The 27,117-nt window shown below is 46.0% G+C and overlaps 1 protein-coding gene across 3 annotated transcripts in view; it reads left to right on the top strand.

The window, feature by feature from the left end:
• The window catches only part of TULP4 (TUB like protein 4), a 194,453-nt gene that overhangs the window by 16,675 nt on the left and 150,661 nt on the right, over nt 1-27,117 (top strand). For 2 of the 3 annotated variants that reach the window (XM_046669524.1, XM_046669521.1), the window contains exon 2: nt 102-2,357. In XM_046669524.1, the coding sequence (XP_046525480.1) occupies nt 2,106-2,357 (252 nt within the window). In that variant the 5' untranslated portion in view covers nt 102-2,105. The remainder of the gene's footprint in view (nt 1-101; nt 2,358-27,117) is intronic. The other variant, XM_046669523.1, reaches the window with a different exon arrangement.

The raw sequence follows: 27,117 nt of genomic DNA, 5'->3' as shown, positions 1-27,117 counted from the left end.
TAAAGATGGGTCTCCAATTTGTTGCAGCGATATTCTCTTAGAACCTTTATTCTTCAGAATTTTAAAGTGTTTTTTTTTTTTTAATCTTATTTGTTTTACAGACTTATAAGACTCCAGGGCCTTCAAGCTGCGATTAATCAGATGGTTCCTGACATGACTGAGAAAACAGACGCATTGCGTGCCCCTGAAGAGTGTGTGTCTCTGCGTGTTTAATCCTTCTTCCTGTACACACGCGTTTGACACGGGAAGACAGGCTCGTTCTTGTGCACACTTGAAGAGTTTCACAACTGATGAAAATTAATTTCAGAATCCGATGGAGCAACTTGACACCACTGGGCTCGGGCGCCCAGGGAGAGAAATACAGCACTGATGGCCAGTTTTCCATGTGGTCTTCACGGGTAAAGAAAGTTTGCAAAAAGAAGAAAAAAAAAATCTTGCATAGATCAAGCCTCAAAAATACCTCTCCAGTTGAAAGCAAGAGCTAAGTGAGAAGGTGACCGAGGAGAAGTGTGACTTCTGGCACTGCAGGTGGGACCATGAAGTGTTTTTTGCACTTTTTTTTCCAGTGGATTTGCTGAATTGGACAGACTTTAAAATTCTGGACTGAAGGTGACTCTGACTGTGGCTTCTGACTGCAGGAAAGCGAGTTTGGCTGTGATGGCACAGGTTTCAACATGAACCGATTCCTTTGCCGTTTTCTGTTAACTGTATTCGAGAAATTTTGGTTTCTCATTTCCCTTTTCCTTTCCTGTATCTGTAGGATAACATCCTAAGGTGGCGATCGAAGCTGCCAATTACAAAGTAAATATCGGGGAACACCCAAGCAAAGCTGCTTTTCCTTGGGCTTTCCGTGTGTGTTGGGAGACGGTCTCTGAAGCAGAGCAGGAGCGTGCCCATCAGCCAAACATGATAACCCTGTAGGGAAACAGTGGGGAGGAACCCGGCTCTCACGTGTGTTTTCAACTCACTCCTGTGTTTTCGTTTCAAGGGATTCTCGTCCTTGTTGCGTCCAAGAAGACCTGCATATGAGAGGAGGATTACTTAGTGGACTTGATTCTGAGATGAGTTTTTTTCCTTCAAGATGGAAGAATATGTGATCTCTAGGAGCAGAAAAGGGCGAAGTGACTAGGGGAGGGGGGAAGGAGACAGGGACAAAGGAGACGTCTTGTCAGCAGGAGGATTTGGGGTTCAGCCGAGGCAACCAACGCTTGGACCGCTTTGAGAGCATTCGAGCATCCTGGCTCCGCCCAGTGAAGGCGCTTGCTTTCTTTGCCTCTATGGCACCGAGGGGTGCGTGGGCCTGCGGAGTGGCAGTCAGATGGAGCCCAGCTCTCCACGGCGACACAGCAGCCTGCCGGGAAGCCGGGCCTGGCTCTGAGTGTGGAAGTTTCTGGTTCTGAACAGCGAAGAAAGAGTCTTGTTCTCTTCCTAAGCTTGGACCACTGTCTGCCTGAGCTCTGGTCTCTTTTGCACGGTTTGTGTGCCTTTTTTTCCCTTTATGCAATCTTTTTCAGCTTTAGCAGCAGAAATTTGTCTAGTTGAGAAAACGTGCCAGAGGGTGGCTTCAGAAGGAAGGTGATCCCGTGTGTTCTGTCTCCGCGTCTGGACTTTTGAAGAGAAAATTCCAGCTGGAGGGATTCTTAAAGCCTTAAGTTACTTGAAATCTATGTATTTGCAACCCTGTGTCTCTGGAATCCTATGACACTAAACTGGAATCTCAGGCTGAATGAGAATAACCAAGTTGAGTAAAAAGAAGAAAACTCGGTTTCTTGATACCACGTGTTAACGATGCTCTTTCTCCAAAGGGTCAGCCCGTTCTTCCTCTAAGGACTTGAAAATAAAAATGGACCCCGCATTTTTTTTAAGCATCACCTTTTCTTAGCAGACTGCCGTCATCTTTTATAGAGGAATTTTTTCACTATGCATTTGGTGGATCTTTATAAAATACCCTCTGATTAGACCCAGGTCCGTCTTCGTTAAAGGGTCGGGGGAGACAACGAAAGCCAACCAGAGAGAGCAAATCCGTCCCTCGACGAGAGGAGTTGGTTTCAATCTCCCGGCATTCCGCGTTACTCTTTAAGTCGAACAGTTCATCCAGAAAAAGTATGTATGCGGCGGTGGAGCATGGGCCTGTCCTCTGCAGTGACTCCAACATCCTCTGCCTGTCCTGGAAGGGGCGCGTCCCCAAGAGCGAGAAGGAGAAGCCGGTGTGCAGGAGGCGCTCCTACGAGGAGGGCTGGCTGGCCACAGGCAACGGCCGGGGCGTCGTCGGGGTGACTTTCACCTCAAGCCACTGCCGCCGGGACAGGAACACGCCACAGAGGGTGAACTTCAATCTGCGGGGCCACAACAGCGAGGTGAGCTGGCGTTTTGTTTCACTTTCGTCTGATTACCGCAAGTGGTGTTCTGGACACCAGGGACACCAGGGTGGCTTTCTCACTGGGGGGGACGTGGATTAGACTGTCCTAAGCAGCCTGTTGTGCTCTGAGCCATTATGGTCACTGCGGATCCTGCCCCAGTGTCAGACTGGCAGGGTAAGCAGTGCCGGCGGCGCCGTCTTCGCCCTCCGCAGTTCCCGTGTGCATGGCTTCGGTGCTGGGTGAACACCTAGCTTACGTTCCTTATACTTGGAGGTGACCAAATGGATTAAGTGGTCAGAGGTGAAAGGAGTAATTGATTGGACAGGAGCGAGAGTTTTTCACATCTATTGGGTATATTATATGAGGATATTATGCTGCATATATCCATAGATAGATTTCTCTGGGCTTCTAAAACATCAGCAGTGTCATTGTGACATTTGTTCAACCGTCATTTATTGAGAATGCTTGTGTTAGGCGCTGTGTTTGAAGAGGTGCACTTGCATGGCATGGTTACACTGTTTGTGCTTCACTGTTCACGAGCTCATTTGTGTGTTTTCTTGTGAGGAATCCGTCTTGAAATGTCATTGGAGGGTTATTGTTAGTTGCTGTAAAGGAGGAAGAGTATTTTTGAAGCATGGCGTACAGTGACGTCGTTCATCTTTGGCGTGCGTCTCAGCGCTTCTTTACACGCGCAGTCAGCCATGTAGCCTCCACCAGATGAAGGTGTGGAGCATTTCCAGCACCTCACAGATCCCTCTGCCCCTGCCCAGGCTGCGCTTCCCTGAGGGGTGCCCCAGACTCTGACTTCCGTCCCGCAGACGGGTGGGCCTGTGCTTGAACTTCACGTCCGCGGAATCATCTTGGTGTCTGGCTTCTTCCACTCAACATGCTGTCTGTGGGGTTCGTCCCTTTTGTGTGTGCTGTTAATTTGTTCTCTTAGTTGGTGTCAGCTTCCACTGAAGGAAGAAACCGTGGCTTTTCCATTCTTTTGTTGATGGGCATTTGAATTGCTCCCAGGTTTTGCGTCTTATGGCTAAACCTGCTATGAACATCTGTGGGTCTCTGCGGGTCTCTGCACTCAGAGTGGAGTTTCTGAGTCGTAGAGTAGGTGTACATTAGCTTTAGTAGAAATTGCCAAATAGTTTTCCAGAGGGATTGTACCATTCTGTACCCTCACCATCAGTGTATGAAAGTTTCAGTTGTGCAAGAAGCCTCTTTTGGATTTGAAGTTTTCATATTAAAAATGTGGTTTATGCAAGGAATTATGTTTTACAAATACTTTATACTTACGACATACACATTCACACCCATACACATATACACATATACGTGCATATATCTGTAATTTTTAAGTGGATAACTTCTTAAAAGGTGTGTTTTTCTAATGCTTTGTGACAAATTACAGTGAACTTAGTGGCATACAATACCCACTTTGTATCTCACAGTTCTGTAGGCCTGAAATGCTGGCCTGGTGTGGCCGGGTCCTCTGCTTGGTGTCTCACAAGGCTGGGAAATGACTGTGGTGTCAACAAGGACTGTGATCCTGTCGGAGGCTCAGGGTCCTCCTCCAGGCTTGTTCAGATTGTTAGCAGTATCATTTCCTTGCAGGTGTAGGCCTGAGGTCCTCGGCTCCTGGAGGCCACCCAGCGTGCCCTGCCACATGCCACCATGCCCTGCCACATGGCCCTTGCCGCAGCATGGCAGTTTGCTTCTTCAAGGCCCGCAGGAGAGCATCTGCCATGGCTTCGAATTTCTCTGACTTTCTATCTCTGAAGAAGGGCTCACTGGATTAGATCAGGCCCACCCACACTCCCGGGGGGTGGATTATTCAGGGTATGCACACCAGCGGGTGCTACTTTTGAATTCTGACTGCCAGAAAAGAGGACTTATAATTCCCAGTGGCATGGATATTTCACTAGTGAAACTTTCCTGTGGTTTTCTTCCATTTTGCATTTTTAGTTTTACTTGATATCTATTCTTTGTATTAAGACAGTTGCTATTTATTGAGTGCTTCCCAAGTAGGGTGACCAGCCTTCCTGGTTTCCTGGGATGTGGGACTGACGTCAGTGCTAAAACTGGGAAAGTCACAGGCAAACGGGGATGGTTGGTCATCTTACTGCCAACTGCCAGACATGGCACGAGGCACCTTCTGACCTTGTTGCCTTGTGTGGTTTGCACAGCAGCCTTAGGGGTAGATATCATTGTTCCCATTTTACAGGTCAGAAAACTAAGTCTCATCGGTGTTAAATACCTTGACTGAGTTCATACAGTTCATGTGGAGGAAAGCTGGAATTTGAACCCCAGGCCCTACCATTCTCCTTCACTTTATCTTTATTTTCTTAAAAACCTGTTCCATGTAAGCCCACAGGCCCTTATCCATAGTTGTGAAATCTAAGGGCTCTGAAAGTGGAAAGTGTTTGTGTAACTAGTTGACTGGGGGGACCTGACCTGATGTGAGGCTGTTTACTGTCCTCACCCATCGCTTCAGCTCCAGAAATAGGTCTGTGTTTTATTGTGGGTGTTACCCAGACCCTGCTGGGCTGCTGTGTAATCCATGGGGTCTGCCTTGTATTACTTTTTTAAAATTTCAGAAACTCTGAATTTCAGAATGTATCTGGCTTCAAGGATTTGGCGTGAGAGATTGTGAACCTGTATGTTCGTTTAAGGGCGTCGTGAAAAGCGGCCTCTGAGGGGTTTTCTCTTCTTTTCATTTCTGGGAGGAATGACATTTACCTCATCTCTGTCCATTACTTAGTTGCCTTGTCTTCACTCCCCTTCCACCAAAACGAGCAGAAGAACCCTCCCGCCACCCGCCACGCCCTGAAACTCCAGTGAGAACTGTGGCAAGGTCGTGACTCTCTGGCCATAGGACGAAACCAAGTTGCAGACGTCAGATCTGGTAATCTGCTGATTGCGCAACTGAAGAACTTGGGAATGTTTTTCTTCTAGAAAACAATTTCTTGCAGATATTACTGATGTCACGCAAGTTAGTCATGGTTAGGACTGATTTTCATTTAACGAGATTTTCTTCACTTGAGAGCAGACAGGCAGACCTGCGTGTGCGGTAGAATTCATTTCATTACAGAGACATCCCCCATGGGAATGGTCTCCCCTGGATTCTTGGATTTGTTGCTGCTTCTCTGAGAAGTTTTTTCTGACCCCATCTCCCCCACCCCCGCTTACCCCCCTGTGCACGGAACAGACTTCTTTGGGGGCACTGGGAAGGCTGTCTTATAGTTACCTGCTTCTGTGGGTTGGTAAAACTTGCTGGAAGCTTGTCTATCCTTGTGGTCGTAACTTCCTTGCCTCCCATTGTTTAAAAGGTCACATTTATTTTAGTTTGCATTAACTTGTTAGCCCACTTCAGCGTGGCTTCTTTCCCCACCACTCTACTGAAATGGTCACGTTCCCAGTGACCTCACATTGCTGACCCTGTCGGTCACTTTACTGCCCTCGCTGTCTCCATGGCATCCAGTGGAGCGGAAACATTATTTTCTCTTGCTTTCCAGGACACCACGCTCTCCTGGTTTCCTCTGACCTTTCCGGCCTCTACTTTCCATTTTTCTTTGCTAGTTCTGCCTGTTTTCACCTCATCTTGAAATGTTGGAGGGGCTCAGGCATGCATCTTTTTCTAGGTGATCTCTGAGTTGCCTTGAAATCCACCTGATTGCTGGTGACTCCCAAATTTATATCTCCCACCTGCGGTCACCCTCCGGTTCCAGACTCCATTCTTCGGCAGGATTTATGAGATGCAGAATGGGACAGCAGTCACTGGGCATCTCAAACTGCAGGTCACCCACAGAGAACTCGTTTTCCCATTGCCCGTCAGCCTCTGAACCTGTTCCACCCTCTGTCTTCTCCATCTCAGTCGGTGGCCCCAAGACCAGCCAGCCAGTCACGCGTACAACACGGTCTCTCCCTGCCCGCTCCTTGTTCCCAGATCCGGTTACTAGCAAGACCTCCCGCTGTATTCGACCTCTAGGTGATGTCTAAAGACGGCTGCGTCTCTGCTTCCCCACCACCATGCTGGCACCAGACTCCTCACCCATCTTCTGATTTAAACTCTGCTGTTTAACCCATTGTGGAGGCCTTTACTTAAGAGTGTCTTCTCTTAATTTCTGAAGTCATGTTAAAATATTCTAAAAAATTTATATCTAATGTACTTTATCTTTTCTTTTTCCTAAAAGCACGGTATGACTTGTGTCACAGTCCCCAAAAGAGTGGGAATTTCTAGATTATAAGAATGATCTCCCTCGCAGTTGAATCTTAGTTTTCTGCTGCGCTGCGCAGTGGCTCTCAAAACCCTCCTTTCTCTGGTTCACTCTCTCTCCTCGAAGACCCAGAGCTGCTGGTGGACTGCCGAGCCTCGTCCTGTTTTGGTGTCACCGTGCGTGGTGACGATCAGCCTTCTTAGACTTAGGAGGGATTTGAAAACCACTTTGGGTTTTAAAACATTTCTACAGGATTTAGGATATTTAAGGATCTATACACTAATTCTAGGGAGAAAATTTGGCTAATTTTGGATTGGAGCCAGTGAAAATTCTCTGCAGACTTTTTATCTTCCTTATAAATTCTTCATGAAGGGTGACTTTTACTACATTCGTGAGCAGCCTCTGTGGTGTCCTACTGATGGACCTAAGGGAGGACTCTGTTTATTTCCTGTGGTGATGTCTGTTCTTTCCCCTCTGCTGTTCCTGTTTTTTCCTATCTCCATTTCAAGAAGTTCCTGCTCAACCACTTAACTGCCTTGTGTGGTCCTGCCCAAGTCATTCAAGGCATTCGTTTGCTCAGGGTTAAATTAAAATGATAATTTGCTTCTTTCAGAGTTGTGAGAATCTGTGAGAATCCATTTTTGAATGGGCTTTGAAAACGGTGAATGCCGTGTATATAAATGGTGATGCTATAGCACCTCCTATGCTGTTTACCTAACTGTATTCTTACCTCCCAGTCCTTATGATATCACTTAATACCCTTAAATTCGCTTCCGAGTCTGACTCATGAGGCCAGAGACAGCGTTTTTGGGTTTTTGTTTCATCGTTAAGATTTGAAAGCCACAGATGCAGTGGGCCACTATGTAGTGCGTACTGTTGTGTGCCGGGCGCTGTGTGTGCTTGCCGCGGGGGCACGGGGTGATCACGGGTTACATGCACCTCCTGGGGGCCCCAGTCCAGCAGCGAAGGTGAGCCGTGCGCCTGGCTCTCTCCTCCGTTTGCCTTTCAGTTCAGTACAGAAGAAAGCCTTGGGTCACGCAAGTCATGAAAGGTGAGGTTTACCAGAGACTCTGTGCTGAACATGACCTTTGAGTGGGGTCTTGAGAAACAGAATTTAGATAGTCCTTTTCTGAGTGATGCAGGAAGAGTAAGCCGTGTTCTGCCTCCAGAGAAGCGATTTCTCTCTTCTCTGTGATGTGAAGGCGTCGTGTGTCCCTTTGGCTGCAGCCTAAGCCCGTGACGCTGTTAGCCTCATGACATCAGCCCGTCCCTGGGAAGATGCTCTTGGAGTCTGGCTGGACAAAGACAAGGACCTGTACCTTGTTTCCTGCCCTGGGACAGACGGTTGACGTTCTTGTCTTCTTTCCATCACGTTGTGAGATGTTTGTGGTTTGTACCTGAGATTTTACCCCTCGGAGCATTCTGTACTTTGATTCATTTCAATGGCAGAAGGTGTAATCAAGGTGCTGCCTTAATACTCAGCCTCACGCAGATGCTCAGATGAGGCTGTCTTTGTGCTTAATGTATCAGCATGCGGTTGTAGTCAAGTTTGAAAAGTTTCAGACTTGTGTGTTCCTGACCTGTCTGAGTTTAAGATAATTTGTTAGTGACTTGGCATTAATGACTCAGCTCATGTGGCTCTTCTAGTGAAGCAGCCATCTGGGTTTATTTGTGTGAGCGTGTTTCAGCCCGCTGGTGACCACGTCTGTCCTGGTTCCTTCCCGGGGGGCCCTGCCGGTGTTCCGTCACGTAGGCACGTTGAATCCAGAGAGGGCCAGCCCAGGGCTGCTGCTCTGTGCCTGCAGTCGGTGGAGCACAGCCTCCGCAGGACGGCCCCGCAGGTGTAGTGGGGGCGGAGTGAGCTCAGGGCTGCCCTGTGGGCTGTTTGTGGCCTTGGTGCTGTGCACAGCCGATTTCAAAGCTCTCAATCGTCTAAAGGGAGGAATTGCGAAACCATGACCCCTCAGTCTTCCCTCTACTTTTTGCAGATAACCCTTTACTGTGTTAAAAGTGAAACAAATAATGGAAACTTGCCTAATTTTATATCTTTGGAAGGAATTTAAAGTAATAAAATGTGCCTTCTAGACTTTGGTGGATGCTCCATTTTTATCTGCCAGCTTTAGTATTAAACATTTCCTGAGTGGGAAAAACAGAATGAAAGGATCTTTGTAGTGAGACCAGGAGGATGGAGCAGTATATAAATGAAGGAAATGCACCATTTTATTTATTTGTTTGTTTGTTTATTTATTCATTTGGTGAGGAAGATTAGCCCTGAGCTAACATCTGTGCCAGTCTTTCTCTATTTTGTATGTGGGATGCTGCTACAGCATGGCTTAATGAGCAGTGTGTAGGTACGCACCCGGGACTGAACCCTCAAATCCCAGGCTGCCGAAGCAGAGCATGCGAACTTAACCACTATGCCACCAGGCCAGCCCCTAAAGAGTTTTCTTTTTGGTGAGGAAGATTGGCCCTGAGCCAACACCTGTGCCAGTCTTCCTCTGTTTTGTATGTGGGACGCCATCACAGCATGGCTTGATGAGCAGTGTGTAGGTCCACACCCAGGATCTGAACCTGCGAACCCTGGCCTACCGAAGCAGAGTTTACAAACTTAACTACTATGCTGCTCCCTGCTATTTTAAAAATATGTTTTTTTAATTTCCTGAATGCAGCCGTCGTTAATTTTCCCAGTGAGAGTGTCTTCTTTTTTATGAGGCATGCAGACCTGGGTGGGGGATGTGCTGGGGATGCCAGGTGCTACAGCAGAGCAGAGGGTGACGCATCGAGGGCCAGAGCTGTTGGTAAAGCTTCTGGCGGGGGCGGTGGCATGAGCTGGATCTCAAAGCCGCTTTGAGTTCTCTCCTTTGGGGATAGTCATGATAAAAACACTAGTGATACATGTTTTGGGATGAAAGAAGCAGTGTTTTTGGTTCGAGTTGTATTCCACTTGAGAGCCCACGCTAGGCTGGACACTGCTGGACTGCGGCTCCACAAAGACGAAGGAGGCGCTGTTCGTACCCAGATGACCTGCGTGTCAGAGGAAGGATATGGTTTCCATGGAAATAATGTTGCTACTTCTGATGACAGTTGCCATGTATTATAGGGCCACAGTTTTCCATGTACTTTATGTCCGTTATTTTGTTTAACCCTCATGACAACTCTCCAGCTTTCTTTTATTATCCCTGCGATCAGTTGAAGAATCTGAGGTTCAGAGATGTTATGGAAGTTGTCCAAGGTACAGAGCCGGATGCAATGATGGCAGACCTGGGACTTGAATTCACGTCTTTGTTTTACCTTCTATAAGAAGACATTGCTGGGTTGGCCCGGTGACATAGTAGTTAAGTTTGGCATGCTGCCCTTTGACAGCTTGGGTTCGCAGGTTCGGAGCCCAGGCACAGACCTACCCCACTCATCAAGCCATGCTGTGGCAGAGTCTCATATATAAAGTAGAGGAAGATTGGCACAGACGTTAGCTCAGGGTCACCCTTTCTCAAGCAGAAAGAGGAAGATTGGCAATAGATGCTAACTCAGGGGTAATCTTCCTCACCAAAAAAAAAAAAGGACACTGCTTCAAACAAAGTGAACCATAATGAGCAAAGAAATAGAGTTGTGAGTGACTGTGGCATGTATTTTGGAGAATGGGAAGTTTGGTGAGGTGTTGGAGAGCAGTGCGAGGCAAAGCTGCTGGGGCTGGGGACCCAAACCCTGGATAGTCATGAGAAAAGCAGTAGTGATAAACATTTGTGGGATGGGAGAAGCAGTGCTTTTGCTTTGGGTTGTATTCCTGCACCGCTGGAAGACTGTCGTATTCTAATGGAAGCGTTGGAAAGATCACATCTGAGTATAAAAATTGTTATTCAGTTCAGTGCGTTTGTCCACCAATGTGGGGAACGGAGAGTTGGCAGCATTGGCTATATTTAATTTATTATGGAAATAATAGTCTTCAAGAAGTAGCGTCTAAACAGTCACCCTGATCCTATGATAGTGGAAAATGGGCCTAGTTAGACTCTTGAGAGGAGAGTGTAACTAGTTATTATAGACAGAAGGTATGTGAGAAACAGCTCTTTTATTTTTATTTATTTATTTATTTATTTTTGAGGAAGATTAACCCTGAGCTAACATCTGCCACCAATCCTCCTCTTTTTGCTGAGGAAGACTGGCCCTGAGCTAACATCCATGCCCATCTTCCTCTACTTTATATGTGGGACGCCTGCCACAGCATGGCTTGATGAGTGGTACCAGGTCCACACCCGGGATCTGAACCAGTGAACCCAGGGCCGCCGAAGCGGAACGTGCAAACTTAACTGCTGCGCCACCAGGCCGGCCCCAGAGAAACTCTTTTATGTGTGTCTTATGAATTCTTATTTTGAACAGGGAACTGTTCTCACATAGAGGCAGAAATAGGAGTATTTCTGTATATGAAGGTCAGAATTTCATTTCACCTAAATTGGCTCATCTATTTTTATACGAAAGCTCAGTAGTGTGAGTTGATTTTTATCACAGTGATACTTAGGCGTGGGAAAACGCTCCAATGAAAAATAGCAGTGTTCTAACTCCTGTCTGCTTCCCACTTGCCTCCTGTCCTGGCTGTTCACCAAAGGCTTATGTTGTTATCTTTTTGTTTAATCAGTATTGGGCTTTTGTCTGTTGACTTCTTTCCCATCTTGGTATGTGATCTAGCTGTCTTCTCTCTCTTTCCTTCTTAGTCGCTCAACCCAGCTTTGCTCCACTTCCTAATCATCCCAGAATTGCTCTGTCATCATAACTGGTTAACTCAGTATTCATCGTTCATGTTACATAAACTATGACAATATTGTGCCCAGATGAGCCATGTAGAGTACTATGAGTATATTTCCTCTATTGTTCAACTTTTCTTCCCTTATGATAAAAATTGTCTTATTTTTTTCTAGCGGTGTAGTTTCTTTATCTATTGTGCATCTTCCTACATCTTCAATGCATTTCTACACATTCACACCAATAGGGTGATGTATCGGTTCTTTTTGTTGCGTTTTCTTCCTGGAGAGCTCCCTCTGGGTCCCTGAGCCTCCTGCTGCTCCCTGGGTTGGTTGCTCAGAGGCCTGCTGCCCAGCGCTCCTCCTGCACTTCCTTCTTTCATCATCATGGGAATTCCCTTTGCCCCTGGGTCATTTGTTTCTTGGATATTGTCTTCTTGGTTTAACTCCTTTGTTTTGTTGGAGCAAAATCTCCAGTATCTTCCTAAGAGAGAACTCGTAAGTCATGGATTTGAATACTTGTATGCCTAAAAATGTCTTCATTCTGCCTTCACTCTGGGTTGATAGTTTGGCTAGGTATAGGTTTCTACGTGGTTCCTTTGGAAACTTGAAGGCTTTTTTCCATAGTCTTCAGACTTGCAGAGTTATTATTGAGAGGCATAGGAGTTAAGAGTTCAGGCCCTGCAGCTGGACTCTGTTTCAGTCCTAGCTTCAGCCGTATTCACTTCTCTGTGCTGTAATCTTGTCGTTTGTGAAATGGGTTTATAGATAGTCCTTTCCTCCTGTGGGATTTGTTGTAAGGATTAAATGAGTTACTTCGGTCATGCATCGCTTAACAACAGGGATGCCTTCTGAGAAATGCATCGTTGGGTAATTTCATCGTTGTGCAGACATCGTAGAGTGTATTTACACAGACCTGGATGGTACAGCGCACTCACACCTAGGCTGTGTGGCACTAAGCCTAGGAGACTACTGTCGTATATGCCACCTGTCATTGACTGAAATGTCATCATGTGGCACACGACTATATGTACAGCATTTATAAAGGGCCTGGCATCATGAGGGCTTTGTAAAATTGACTATTATTATTGTAAATCCCGTATATGTGACCTTTTAAAAATAATTTGGGAGTTTTGGCATCTGCTCTTTATCCTAGGTATTCTGAAATTTCACGATGATGTTTAAAAGTAAAGTAGTATAAAGCTGTTCACACCTCTGCGAATGGGGGGTGTTTCAGCTGACAGGCTTTCCTGTGGAATAATCTGGGGGAGAACCCCCTGTTTTGTTGCTGGCCTCCAAATGTCAGCATCCAAGGATGTTTCTCCGGGGTTGTTTGGTTGTTCTAGATGAGGCCCTTCTGATCACATGCCTGTGAATTTACTCCTGCTGCTGGCATTCTGAGAGCTGAGGCGTGTGTGTGCGTGTGCACGTGTGTGTGTGTGCTGGGGGAGAGGCGGTGATGGTCGAAGGAGCAGGAGGAGCTACTATTCATTGAGCGCTCACTGTGTATGAGGCACTGTTCTAAGAGCTTCAACTCATTTAACCCTGACAGCAACTCTGTGACTTCTAACCCATCATCATCATCATCATTTTAAAGATGAGGACCCAGGCTAATTTGTGGCTAATCAGGGAATTACTTAAACTACATGACCGAAAAGCTCTTTCTTGTCTCCTAGGGCTTAAAATTTTCTTTTCTCATAATTGTGCCTTAAAAAACCCTAATTATCTACTTCATTTCTAAGATTGAAATCGCCTTTAGGGGAGTCAGAATCTGTGATATAAATTGACATTTTTTCCTAGTAATGAAATACTTGTTTAAGAGACATCTCTTAAAAAAAATCATTATTATATTTTAGATCAGCACTGTGCAATAGAAATGCAATGTGAGCCACATATGTACTTTTAAATTTTGTAGTAGCTACATTAAAAAGTAAAAAAAAACCCAGGTGAATTTTAATCATATATAACCCAACATATCTAAAATATCATTTCAACATGTAATCCATATAAAAAGCTATTAATGATAAAATGTATATCCTTCTTTTCTTATTAAGCCTATGAAGTCTGGCACATCTCAATTCGAGTTAGCTCGTCTCCCAAGTGCTCAGTTGCCGCATGTGGCTAGGGGCTGCCATACTGGACTGCATAGTTTTGGACATCTCTCTTTGTTCTTTTTTTTTGAGGATTGTGGCAGAGCTGCATGGTTACCCCAGAGAACTTACTAATGTAAGTCTTAGAACCTTGGATAAAAGGCATTTGAAAATCTTTTTATTTGGAAGTAATTTCAATCTTACATCAAAGTTGCAAGATAGTAAAAAGAACGCTCAGTGTTTTCTCAAATTGACCTGTTGTTAACCTGCGCTTGCTTGTGCTCACTTGTGCTCTGTGTGTGTGTGTGTATACATATATATATCCCCTTCTGAACCATTTGGGAATATATATCCTGATCTTTTGCCCTGAAATACTTCCGTGTATATTTCCTAAGAATAAAGACATTCTCTCGTATAACCACACTAGTACAGTTGTCACTGCAGGAAGTTTAACATTGATTCAGGAGTTTAATGTACTGTCCATATTCCACTTGTGTCAGTTTTTCCCCTCAGGATCCAGTTTAGGATCACATGCTGCATTTAGTTGTGTGTGTTTAGACCTCTTTAATCTGGAGCAGTTCTTCAGTTTTTCTTTGCCTTTCATGACATTGACATTTTAGAAGAATACCCCTCTCCCTCTTTAATAGAATGTTCTGCATTTGGAGTTTGATTTTTAAATTATTATTATTAAATTCAGGTTAATCATCCCCAGCCAAATACTCCTGAAGCGATGCTGGATGCTGTCTCTTTCTCCGGATATCAGTGTGGAAGCACACAGTATCTGTCTGCCCCCACCCCCCGCCGCTCTGCGGTTGATTTTGATCACCTAGCCACAGTGTCCTGGCTGAGTCGTTACTGTGTTTCCCCTTACATTTGACAAGCATTCTGTGGGAGGATACTTAAAATCATGCAAATATCCTGCTGCTTATCAGAATTTCCTGCCTAAATTTCTCATCTATCTATGATTCTTGCTTGAACCAATCTCTCCTATGATGGCTGCAAAATGGTGATTTTCAACTCCAGTGCTCCCTCCACAGAATGTTGCCAGTAGACATTCTACATAAGCAAGAGCTCCCCATTCCCCTCTGTTCGTCCATCCATCCATCCGTCCCTCTGTTTACTTTTCTATTACCAGTATGAACTCATGGATTTCAATTTTTTTCTTCAATGCTTATTGAACTTACATATTTGTACCCAGTTTTGCTCAGCTTGTTCCAGATTTGGCCAGTGGAAGCCCCTTCAGGCTGATGTGTCCTTCTGACGCACCCCAGTCATTGAGGGTGCCTCTTTACCGTCTGACGTAACAAGACCTTCCAGCCTCATCTTCTCCTCGCTGTGCTCCAGGTCTGGAAGCAGTCATGTCTCTGAGGAGTGCTGTTTGCTTTAAGTGGGTTGTGGGGGGTGGGAGCTGTGGTATTAGAAACCAACATCTGGCCTTTAGATGCGCTCATTGCTCCTGGGGTGTCTGCTCCTAGGCCCTTCACTGGACATAAGTACATGCCTGCAAATATACATAGATGTGCCCAATCAGGAGACAGAGCATATAGTAGGCTAAGCAGGGAAAGTTTAATATAAAGAATTATTAACTCATAAAAGAGTAACTATCAGATGTGAGGAAACTCTGTATGGTCCCCTAGGGCTGAGGGAGAGCGCCCAAGGAAGGACAGGTCTGGAAGAGGTTCCGATCTCACTGGAGAAGGTGTGGTCCCTCCCACCAGATAGCAGAGAAGTTTGTTGGCTTAGCCAGACTGGAGCTGGTCTGGGGTCAAGTGATAATCAGCCCTTGGGATTGCAGGCAGGGGAGCAGGGGAGCATCAGCTAGTGGCGGGGGCAGAGGAGGAGTCTGGCGTAGGAGGCTTTCAAGGTGAATGCGTCATGCGGGGGCTGAAGGAAGGGGCTTGCAGAAGGGATGATGGCTGCGTGTGTTACCCTCTGGGCCGTAGGCAGCTGGGAGTGCAGACAGGTGGCAGGGGCTCTGCTTTCTGTGCTGAGAGGACCACACAAAGGTTGTCACCAGGCCAAGGCTGCGAGGTCACAAGAGGCACTGTGTTCTGGGCCACTGGCTGGGGTGGGTTCTGCTGGATTTCCTCACACCCCCACGGCATCCCCCACCCCTGGGGATTGCAGGAAGCCTCTTCTTCCTACAGTGTCCCCCAGAGCCCTCTGTTCAGAAAATTTAACATGGTGCTCACATTAAAGGAGATATGCTTAACGGGATTCCACTGATTATTAGAGCAGACGTTGAAGGGTGTCTGTGCAGTTGAGAGGTGATAAAGATACATAGATATATACACGTGCATATATATACACACGCACATATGTGCATATATGTATATTTTAGAAAGCATGAGTTTATACTAGTATTTCCAATTCCAAACCACTCTCATGACTTGTCCCATTTCATATTTGTTATTTTTTCTACCATAGTTGGCTCAAACTCATAATACATCTAAAATAATTTCAGAATTTCTTCACCCATACTAATACAGAAAACCAAACCTACTAAAAAGATGTTATGGACTGAACATTTGTGTCTCCCCAAAATTCACCTGTGGAAGCCCTGACCTCCTGTGTGATGATGGTGTTTGGAGATGGGAGTGGGGAGGTGATGGTGGTTAGATGAGGCCACAGGGGCGGGCCCTCCTGATGGGATTAGTGCCCTCGTAAGAGGAGACGCCAGAGCTTGCTCTCCCCACAGTGCACAAAGAGGAGGTCATGTGAGCCCACAGCGAGGTGTTGGCCATGTGCAAGCCAACAGAGGAGGCCTCGGTATGAAACTCAGCTCGCTGGTACCTTGATCTTGGACTTCCAGCCTCCAGAACTGTGAGAAATAAAACTTGTGTGGTTTAAGCCACCCAGGCCGTGGTATTTTGTTATCAGCCCGAGCTGGCTAACACAGGAGTTCCGAATCTGCTTGCAGGTCTTCTGCCATGCCGTCTACCCCCAAGGGTACACATGGTCACGTCCTGATGTGCTTAAGTTGCCTGGATTAATTCCCCTCTACTCCTCCTCCCGTGTGGTTAAGTAATTCATTTGAAATGTAGTTGGGTTTATTTGTTTCAGTTTTGTTTTAATTTTTGGATTTTTCCTCTTTCCATTCTTGTTGATTTTTTAATGTTTTGAGTATGCAGAACATTAACATGCATTTGAAAGTAAAAACCACATAGAGAGGCATAGCAGAGAACGGACACTCCTTCCCACTTCCCTTCCACCTCTGCCACCCCGTTATAGATGCTTCATTACCTTCTGATTAATTTTTTTCTATTACCTTCTGTAAAAATAAGCATGTGTATGTCTCTATATTTTATGTTTTCTTATTGCCTCTTTTTTCTTTGACAAAAGAGAGCATGTTATACATATGTTTTCCCCCTGCTTTATTGAGATATAATTAACTTATAACATTGTATTTGTGTTAGGTCTGTATATCTGTCTGTCTGTCTGTCTGTCTATCTCTCTATGTGCTTTTTTGGCATTTGCTTTTCCACTTTACATCTGGCAGTGACTCCGTGTCATCTCATGCAGATCGTTGCATCCTTTCTTATGGCCTGTGGTGCTCCATTGTGTGTATGTACCATCGTTTATCCAAACAAGATCTCCAAGTTCAAATGTTTAGGGAGTTTCCTGTAGTTGGGAATTATAACTAACGCTGCAGTGAATAACTTGTGCATATGTATTTTCGTATTGTTGGGGGTGTCTCTTCAGGGTAAGTTCTTAGAAGCGGGATTGCTGCTTTGACGTGTGAAAACATATGTAGTTCTGTTGGATATTGCCAAACTCCCTTCCAGAATGACTGAACCATTTTGCATGCCCGCCGGCAATCTATGAAAATGCCTTTTCCTCCCACAGCTTCACCAGCAGAGCATATTATCAAGCTTTTAAACTTTTGCCAATCTGCTAGATGAGAAGTGGCACCTCAGTGTAGTTTTAATTTGGATGTCTTTTGTTATAAGTGAAGTTGAAGATGCTTTCAAATATTTAAGGACTGTTTTTGTATCATATGAGTTGTCTAGTCGCATCTTTTGTTCATTTTCTATAGGACTTTTAGTCACTTTGCCTTCTTCAAATTTTAAAAGTTCTTTGTTTATTGGGAATATTAGTCTTTTTTTTTTTTTTTTAAAGATTCTATTCTTCCCCTTTCTCCCCAAAGCCCCCCAGCACACAGTTGTACACTCTCCGCTGTGGGTCCTTCCAGTTGTGGCACGTGGGACGCCACCCCAGCGTGGCTCGATGAGCAGTGCCCTGTCCGCGCCCAGGATTCGAACCAACGAAACACTGGGCCGCCTGCAGCAGAGCGCGCGAACTTAACCACTTGGCCATGGGGCCAGCCCCAGGAATATTAGTCTTTTTTATTCATGATATTTATTGCAAATCTTTTTTCCCAGTTTGTTATTTATTTTTTGACTTTACTTATATTTTTGCCATACAAAAGTTAAAAAAAGTTTTATCTAGTCAAATTTATCAGTTTTTATTGCATCTGGAGTTCGAGTCATAATTAGAAAGCTTTTTCCTATGCGTCGGTTGTGGAACAATTCGCCTATACTTTCTTTGGGTTCTGGAAAAGACTCATAACAGAGTACTGCTAGTAAGAAAATCAGCGTATACTTGCTACTTGTTATGGCGTCTCTCATCTCTGGCCTCCTTACGTCAGGACAAGTGGTAATTCAGCACTCTTAGACCTGCCAGGCTGTCTCGTTTTAAACTCCTTCTGCAAATAGATAAATCAAAGGACAGAGAGATTTACCATCAGGTAAAGTTAGAATTTCAGTCAGTGACAGAATTGGGAATATAACTGATTTTTTTTTAACTCTTTGATTTCTTCGTCTATTTTGAGTTAGTCCGGAAGACCAATCCAGTCTGTCTGAGATTCTTGTCCGTTACCCGGGTCACTTTGCTGAGGGTCCTTTCTTTCTGATTTCGTAGAGCATCTTGCCCAGTCTCAGTCTGTCAGAAGAGCCTGTCTGTCTTCCCGCAGGGCCGAGGTGGTCTGGAGAGAGCTTGTAGGCCAGGACGTTTCTCAGCCTGTGCTCTGTGACCCTGACCGGGCAGAGACTGGGGATATGATGACCTCTGTGTGTGGCAGGCGGGGGACTCAGGTCCCTCTCTCTGTGAAAGGCCTCTGCTGCCAGTGAGCTCCCAGTGGCCCAGAGGCTGGGAGAGGGTGGGCTCCCTCTGTTACTGAATGACTGAAGATCACGTTGTAGTGATTCATTTTCATACAGTGAAAAACGAGGACGGGGGCCAGGGAGCAGTGACGCGATGCTGCCCGTCGTCTCTTTAAACCTCCCTATATGATCGATGCTGGACTGGAACCAGTAGGAGGAGCCTTCGGTTCTCTGTTCCAGTTCCAGTAGCCGCTGGATGAGTGACTGTCGGCCAGCTCCTTTCTGACTTTTAATTTTCCTTATCTTAAAAGCCAGGTGGGAACCAGCCCCGGTGGCCTACTGGTTAAGTTTGGCATGCTCTGCTTTGACAGTCTGGGTTTGGATCCCGGGTGGGGACCTACACCACTCGTCTGTCAGTGGCCATGCTGTGGTGGTGGCTCACATACAAAAAGAGGAAGATTGGCAGTGGATGTTAGCCCAGGGCGAATCTTCCTCAGCAAAGAAATAAGTAAAAAATCAGGTGATCTGTAAGAACTTTTCCAGCTTCGAGGTTCTAAATTCTTCTAGTTTCTTTTGTTTCCTACTTTTAATATATTTAGTTGTTCCATTCCCCAAACTACTAAGCACTTTTGACTCTTTTTTTTTTTTTAAACCATTCACTTCCTTCTGAAAATTTCTTTTTGAACGTTATTGGTCTTAAGGGTGTTGGGCAGATAAGTGGATTGTCCTTGACACATGGTCGTTTCTGTTGGAGTGGAAGCTCCATGGGACCAGGGACGTGGCTTTGGCACCTTTAAAATAAAAGAGAGCAGTGCATTTCTTCTTCCTGCGGCTTAGTTCTAGAAGTGGAAATCAGTTCCAGGGGCTCAGTGACATTGAGGTGGGCCTTCATGTTTCAGGTTTATTACCATGTAGACCAGAACATGACTTTGTTTCGTGGCCCTAAATTGTGCCCTTTAGCAACTATGGCCAGATGTCATGAAAATTCATTGTTGGGTGCAGAGAAGACTGGGCGGAAGTGTGGCTTCATCCTTACAGATCGTTCCCAGCGACTTGAAAACCCGCTCAGAATATGGTAAGGAATTCCTGCTGAAGCCACGTTCAGTCTTAGTCCCTCTCCCCAGCCCCAGCCTGTCTTCTCCTCTGTCACCTGTATGTGGGATTTCCTTCATGTCTGAAGAATAGCGAATTTAATTATTAAAAAGAAAATCCTTCTCAGCTGGTATGACATTTATTAGGAACATTTGGCCCCATTGTTGAGCAGCTAACTTATTTTTCTTATGTGGAAAAAAGAGCCAGTTAAAATTTCGTAGGTGTGACCCAGAGCCAGATATTGTCTTGAGGTCACCCGCGTCCCTTTTGTAATGATCAGAAGTTCAAGACAGCTCATGTTGCCACAGGACAGTCAGTGGCTGTGGTAGATTTAGCTTAATCTGGAGGGAAATGCCAAGACTCTGATCTAGTATAAAATTCATTTAAGTTCCGTGGATTTATAATAACTACTGTAAATGGAAAGCTGCTTTTCTGGAATAGAGTTAGGCCTGGAAAGTCAACTTTTCACCTTTTTTTCCTAGTGAAGATGAATTGTGGCCCTTGTTTTGCTGTTTGACATTTTAAAAAATAAAAATACCCATATAAAATATTTTGACCCTAAGTTTTCATTCAACTCATTGGAAAAAATATTAAAGCATCTTCTATGTGTCAGCTGCCATGCTAGGGGCTCTGGTTGTAGGGGTGCGAATGATGAACACAGATTTTATTAATTATGATCCGTTTGGTTGCAAGCACAGAAAACCTACTCCTATCGGCTTAAGCGGTGAGGAAGACGAATGTGTTGACTCTGGGAACGAAAGACATCCTGGGGCTATCACGGTTTGACCCTTTGGGACCTGGGGTCTCTCTGTCCTTGCTTCTGTCTGTGTTGGCTTCACAGGCAGGCTCATCCAACGTGGCTGCCCTTGGCAACCTCAGACTCCCAGATCTCATGCTGAAGAGAAAGACAGACTGCTTTTCCCCAGTACAAGTGCTGGGCTTGACTCTCACTGCGTGGAATTAGTCACGTGCCCAAACCTGAACCGGTCACTCTGCCCAAAGGGAGGCAAAGCTCTGATTGGCCAGGCCTGAGCCAGGGGTGGATGGAGTCACCTCTGTTCTAGCAGGTAGGCTGAGAGTAGGGAATGGTGGTTCCAGAGGGAAAATCCAGGCTGCGCCCTGGAAGCGGGGAGCGAGAGGAGTCAGGAATAACCGCTGTCTCCCAGGCAGCCTCTGCTGTCTGTAGCACACGGCCTGGTGGAGGGAGACGGGGTTTCAACAGCAGTGACAACAAAGGGTGGTGCTGCTGTGATAGAGAAGGTAGAGGCTGCCGTGGGAGCGGCCAGCAGGAGCACTTCAGTGCAAGTCTTACTTTAAAGTGTCGTGAAGAATAAGAATCAAACACGGACCCTTAAAAGTACGTGTTTAAAGGAAACGTAACTGAGTGAAGGAACATGGCAGTTGACCATGCTTTGGAAACTCCGGGCAGCAGATCTGTTGATGGCGCCTGCCGGCTCTCTCTGGGCCAGGTCTGTGCTGGGAGAGAAGTGGCTGAACTGCGCACCGCTCCGAGGGCAGAGGGGCAGTGACGGTTCATTGTCGTGTCCCCAGGGCACAGCGCATCCTACATTTCCCTCTAAGAGGGACTGCGTCAGTATGGTGACACTGAGTCCACCACCTTCTGTGGGGGAGAGGTGAGGGTGCTGCAAGGTCAGGTCTGCCAGGGACGCAATCACTGCCTTGGGGCAGAGCAGGGACCACAGAGTGACCAGAGATGGAAGAGGGGCCTTTGGAGGTGGCGGTGATGGCAGGACATTTCCTGGACAACATGGCTTTTGAGGTAGGCCTTGATTATGACAAAGGTTTCTCCTGACTGTGGGGGCACCGCCTTACTTCCTCTGTGATCTGTCCTGTGGAGTCCCCGAGGCCTGCCTTTCTCATGCAGGTAGAAGCACTCTAGGGGGGCCAGCTATGCTCACCTGTCAGGACTGTCCTGAGACGTGGCACAGAGCTCAGAAGACATTGATCCCATGGCTCCGTGAGCCTCGCTGAGGCGCGTCTGCTCCTGAGTGCTGAGTGGAGCTCACTGTGAGGACAGAAACAGGAGTGTGGTCTGACCTGGCCCTCGGGGGCATCGTTCTCCTGGGATGGCCCCCCAGCATGCTCTTGAAACTGCGGTGGCCGCTAGTGGGCATATTCGGAGGTCTGTAGTTTCTTGTGGTCTAGTGTATCGTAACCTTGGTAGTTGGGTGACTAGTGAAAATTCATTTTTCTGAGAAAGACGTTTATGAGAATTGTTTGGTATTCATTTAGCCACTAGGTTGAACAAAGCTCAGATAGTAGTGTAGACATTCACCGTAGAGGGCGGCTCGTTAGCTGTTGAGTGCCACTCGTGTTACTGGATCAAGTCCCCGTTAATTTAGTTTTAGTTTCTTAAGTTTGTCCGTGAGTCACTGAATGTCCTGCCCCCCACCCCCTACTGTGTGTGCACACCTCCTGTGTGCACGTGGGTGGGTGTGGGCACGCACACGCATACACACACAGCATCAGATGGGAAGAGCCCTGCTGGTGTTACCCCTCTTAGAGGAAGGGGGGCGTTGCACCGAGTAGCCTGGACTCTCCCAGACCACCCACCACCGGCGCACTGGCCCTGCGCTTTCTGTGAACGATCTGTCATGTTCCTTCCCCTGACCTTCCACGACCTTCCACGACCTTCCACGGGGAGTGGGGAGTTCCCTTCTCAGATCGCGCCTTCTCCCTGATGTCACCAGGGTAAGTGGGGTCAGTTTGCAGGTCTCTGCTCAGGCCTCCCTTTTCCCTGACGTGCCCTACCCTTTGGACCCAGTGCTCCCAGAGGGTCCTGTCACCTTAGCACTCTGTGACTCTGTGGTCCCCCACCACTTAGTGTCTGTCCCGCTTACTGGGCGTAGCACTCACGGCCTTCTGTTGTTCTTAGGGGCGAATGCACGTCGTGCTCCTCTGGTTTACAGTGTTTGAGGTAGAGCCGTTGAGGGATGCTGAGCTGCTGGAGACGGTGCCTGTGAGGGAAGACCGAAGCGTTCACGAATGGGAAGGTGCTGTCTGAAAGCGTGCTTAAGAAACTGCTGCCCCTTCAGAAGGTTAATTTACATAGGCTTCTGTTTTTTTTTATCAACGTGAGTCACATCTTAACTTTCTTGTTCATTTGCACACACTTTAGGTCTGAATCCTGAAAGCTAGTGTTTGTCTATCCAGCCTGGTTGCCTGTGGTGGGACAATATTTCCGACGTGGCTGATTCACTCAGTAATTGCATAGCCACCTTGGCGTCCTAAACGTGTAGGGTTCCTGGAACCGTGAAACACCTAATTATATAATATGTGTTTTAGATTTTATGTTTAATACTTCCGGTGAAAGTGCAAGACCGTGTGCTCAGTTGCCCATGTTTCTGACTTTTGAAAGGATGGGGTGGAGACACCGTGCTGTGAAGGACGCAGGATTGGGAGTCAGGTGGAGCGTGCGTCAGCTCTTGGTTCTCTCACTTACCAGCCATGTGATCTTCAGCTCGGTTCCTTAGCTGTGAAGCAGGGACTATAAAATCGTACAGGGCCGTCATGAGGATTGAGGAGGATAGTGTATATTTATCTCATATATAAAGTACCTGGTACCGCATTTGACCTTGAGAAGATGCTCAATGGAAGGTAAGTACTAGGGTTCCTGTCATGAGCAATGAGACTAAAAATCAACAATATGTCTTGGGGCCAAATCATTTTAATTTGGGGGTACTTTTTCACAGTTATGCAATAAAATCATCAAAACTGTGGTTTGCTGCACATGTGCCCAGAACTCTGTGTCCGCTGCCAGGCCCGCTTTCTCCAGGACTGCCCCACCAGCTGAGGGGGAGCTGGACCAGAGGAAGCAGGGGAAGCGGAGCGAAAGGGGTCTGGGTGACGGTGTGTTCAGGTGGCCAGGGCTCACGGACAGTGACTTGGGGGGTAGGAGTTGTGCGTAAATTGTGCTCACGTCAGCGGGCTGGACTTGGAGCCGCTTGTGAGCCAGCTCGGGCTTTGTCCCTGAAGCGGAGGAGCTCCGAAGGCGAGGCTGGCCCGGTTCCTGTCGAGGCCGAGCTAGAGGAGAGCTCAGGTTCTCCTAGGAACCGGGTCCACAGTGGCGCTGGGATGACCGTCTCCAGGCTTCGGCACTTCAGTCATGTTGGTGTGCTTTGCCTGTGTGTGTTTCTAACCAAACAGAACACAACTCGAGTCGATGCTGAGAGGGGGGCCTGGTGAGGAAAAGACTGGCAGCCCTTCGCTGGCTTTTTTCTTTTAATCTGTCAGGACAAATAGTCTGACTTAAAATGAAAATACTAATAAATTGAAGTACATGGAGAAGATACTGATAAAATTAAGTATGTGAATTGTTCCTATCGCTCTGTGTAGCACATCACATATAAAAAGGATCTGTCTGGGCTTTTAGTACTAAAAGGTCCAGTATTTTGGGTTCTAAAGATTCATTTTGGCAGAGTATTTAATTTAATGATTTAAGAGTGGTCTAGGGACCGGCCTGGTGGTGCAGCAGTTAAGTTCACACATTCCGCTTCAGCGGCCTGGGGTTCGCCGGTTCGGATCCCAGGTGTGGACATGGCACTGCTTGGCACGCCATGCTGTGGTAGGCGTCCCACGTATAAAGTAGAGGGAGATGGGGACGGATGTTAGCTCAGGGCCAGTCTTCCTCAGCAAAAAGAGGAGGATTGGCAGCAGATGTTAGCTCAGGGCTAATCTTCCTCAAAAAAAAAAAAAAAAGTGGTCTAGACTTTCACCTTTTGCTGAAGTAAAACGCCTTCAGCCACTCCTTTCCTTTCTTCCTTCCTAAAGCTTAAATAGGGCTTACATTTTACCCTTTCCTCGTGATTGGAATAATTATGATTCCATAATTCTCTGCTCTTTACTATGTGCTAATTTGGCTTTGGACTTTAATATTAGTTTGTGCGCATTTTCCCCCAAAATTTGGATATAAAATATGACCACAACTGTACCAAACATACAAGGTAAAGCTCATTATGAAATCTCAGAATGTAGAAATGTCAGATAGGTTTTTTTGTTTTTCCTGGCAGATAGCTTTTTTTCTGAAATAAGCCATTACAATAAGTATGGTTTATATAGTTTTCAACAAATTGGAAATTCTTATTTTCCTGCACTGCAGAGGTAATTGACATTAATAAAATGATCCTAAGGCATTACAATATTCCAAAGTGTCTTCTGAATCATTAAAGAAAGATTATCTTAAGCATAGTTTCTTAGTTCATTGCATTTTATTGCATTATAATGAATTGAAAAGTGGAAGTCTGCATATTTCATATATATGAGAACCTTCTCATTTAAAAAATAATACACATGACCCAGTAACATACACACATATATAAAACTATAAATAGAGAAATATAAAATATATGCAGGGGGCCGGCCCCGTGGCCGAGTGGTTAAGTTCTGGCACTCCACTTCAGTAGCCCAGGGTTTTGCTGGTTCGGGTCCTGGGCGTGAATATGGCACTGCTCGTCAGGCGATGCTGAGGCGGCATCCCACATGCCACAACTAGAAGGACCTACAACTAGAATATACAACTATGTCCTGGGGGGCTTTGGGGAGAAGAAGAAGGAAAAAAAAAGAAGATTGGCAACAGATGTTAGCTCAGGTGCCAATCTTAAAAAAATAAAAATAAAAAAATATATGCCTACGTTCCTAATCCAGTCACTTCTTCCCATTCTTCCAGCCCTGGTCTAAGCTACTGTTGTCTCTGATGTGGGTTAGTGCACTGACCTGAGGGTCCCCTCTGGCCTCCCCTGTAGTCCACACAGGGGCCAGAAGAACATTTCTGAGCTCAGGGGATCCCCTCACCCCTCTGACTGGAGCAGCTCCTTCCTGCCCGCGCCTCCGACTTCCTCCTGCCCTCCCTCCCAGAGGCACAGTCCTGCTCCGACCTCCTTCTTGGCCTGAGGGCCTGGCCCGGCCCAGCTGGTGCCTTCTTGCGCCTGGATGCTGCCTCATTTAAGGTCGTTCCCTCAGAGAAGCCTTCGCTGACCATGGCATGAGTGCCGTCTTCTCCAGCTTTCTTGCCTGTCACAATTGGATTTTTTTTTGAAATAACGTTTGGATTATATCATCTCTCTGATTAAGAATCTAAAGGGTTTTCTAAATTGTTTATCTCATCAAGTGCCAACTCTCCTGCCTGGAGTTTTTGTTGATTTGCTCTCATTGCACATTTATGTTTTATGCATCATACTTAGAGGCCCTTCTATTTCTGAGATCTGTGTTTCTAATGGTTTGTCTCTTCAACAACATCATCCAAATAAATAAATGTCATAAATCCGAAATGCTCATCTATGCATGGTTTTATGTTGTGGTCTTTCTCCGTGTCTGTGACTGCTTTTACAAGCTCCTGTGGGTGTGAACTTGTCCTTTAGTACTTTACACTAGTATTTTCACGTGCAGATGGTCCCCAGCTGTGTGCTACTGAGCCACACATGCTCACACTTATGTAGGCTCCTCCGTGAGAAACCAGAGCAGATGAAGGATGGGTGCCTGGTCAAGCCGCTCTCAGCATCAGGCCTGCTGCCCTCCCTTGCCCAGCCTTGTGGGCCGAGACGAGCACGGCCTCCGCGCTGGCCTCTGTATTTTGCTTCTCCACTTCTGCATGGGTCTGTTCTTGGGGCCGAGGCTGAGCAAGGCCTCGTGACTTTTAGCTCCGAGGGGAGACGGCCACCAACCTGCTTATGCAGATCAGTAACACTGAGCGTAAGGCTTGCCATTAGCCTAACAACATCAGTTCTTTTACAGTTTATGGTTATTCGTGTTGTGTTCTTAAGAGATGAAGAAACACTGGTGAGGTTTCCTGGGAAGAACTCCTGGTAAATGTGCTCCCTTTCATAGCTGTGACCCCGTGTGGTGTTTATAGACTCACAAACTTAGCCGTTCCATGTAATTCAAGGATTATCTGTATTGACAAAGCTGAATTTGTCATTTGTAATGATTTGGAGTATCTTTTCATATAGCTGTACCATTATTTGTTTAAGCATTTGCTCACTGGGGGCATTTAAAAAATATTTTCATTTTCCTTAAACAGTGGGTTACTCTCTGTATAAATTCTTTTGGGATTGTTTTTGGAGCTACAGTCTCAAAAGTGGGATTAATGGGACTAATGACTTGAGTAATTTAAAATTTTTGTTGTGTGTTTTTTCAGAAAGATTGGCAAAATGATGAAGACCAGATTTTGAAGCATTATTTTATTGAGATCATAATAGTTTATAACATTGTGAAATTTCAGTTGTACATTATTATTTGTCAGTCACCATGTATATTGTGCCCCTTTACCCCTTATGCCCACCCCTCAACCCCCTTCCCCTCTGGTGACCACTACTCTGTTCTTTTTGTCTGTGTGTTTGTTTATCTTCCATATATGAATGAAATCATACGATGTTTGTTTTTCTCTGTCTGGCTTATTTTGCTTGTCATACCCTCAAGGTCCATCCATGTTGTTGCGAATGGGACGACTTTGTCTTTTTTTATGGCTGAGTAGTAGTCCACTGTATGTATATACTGCATCTTTTTTATCCATTCAC

The sequence above is a fragment of the Equus quagga genome, chromosome 8 (assembly GCF_021613505.1).
Source record: "Equus quagga isolate Etosha38 chromosome 8, UCLA_HA_Equagga_1.0, whole genome shotgun sequence".
Taxonomy (NCBI): Eukaryota; Metazoa; Chordata; class Mammalia; order Perissodactyla; family Equidae; genus Equus; species Equus quagga.
This window is presented reverse-complemented; position numbering and strand designations above follow the sequence as displayed.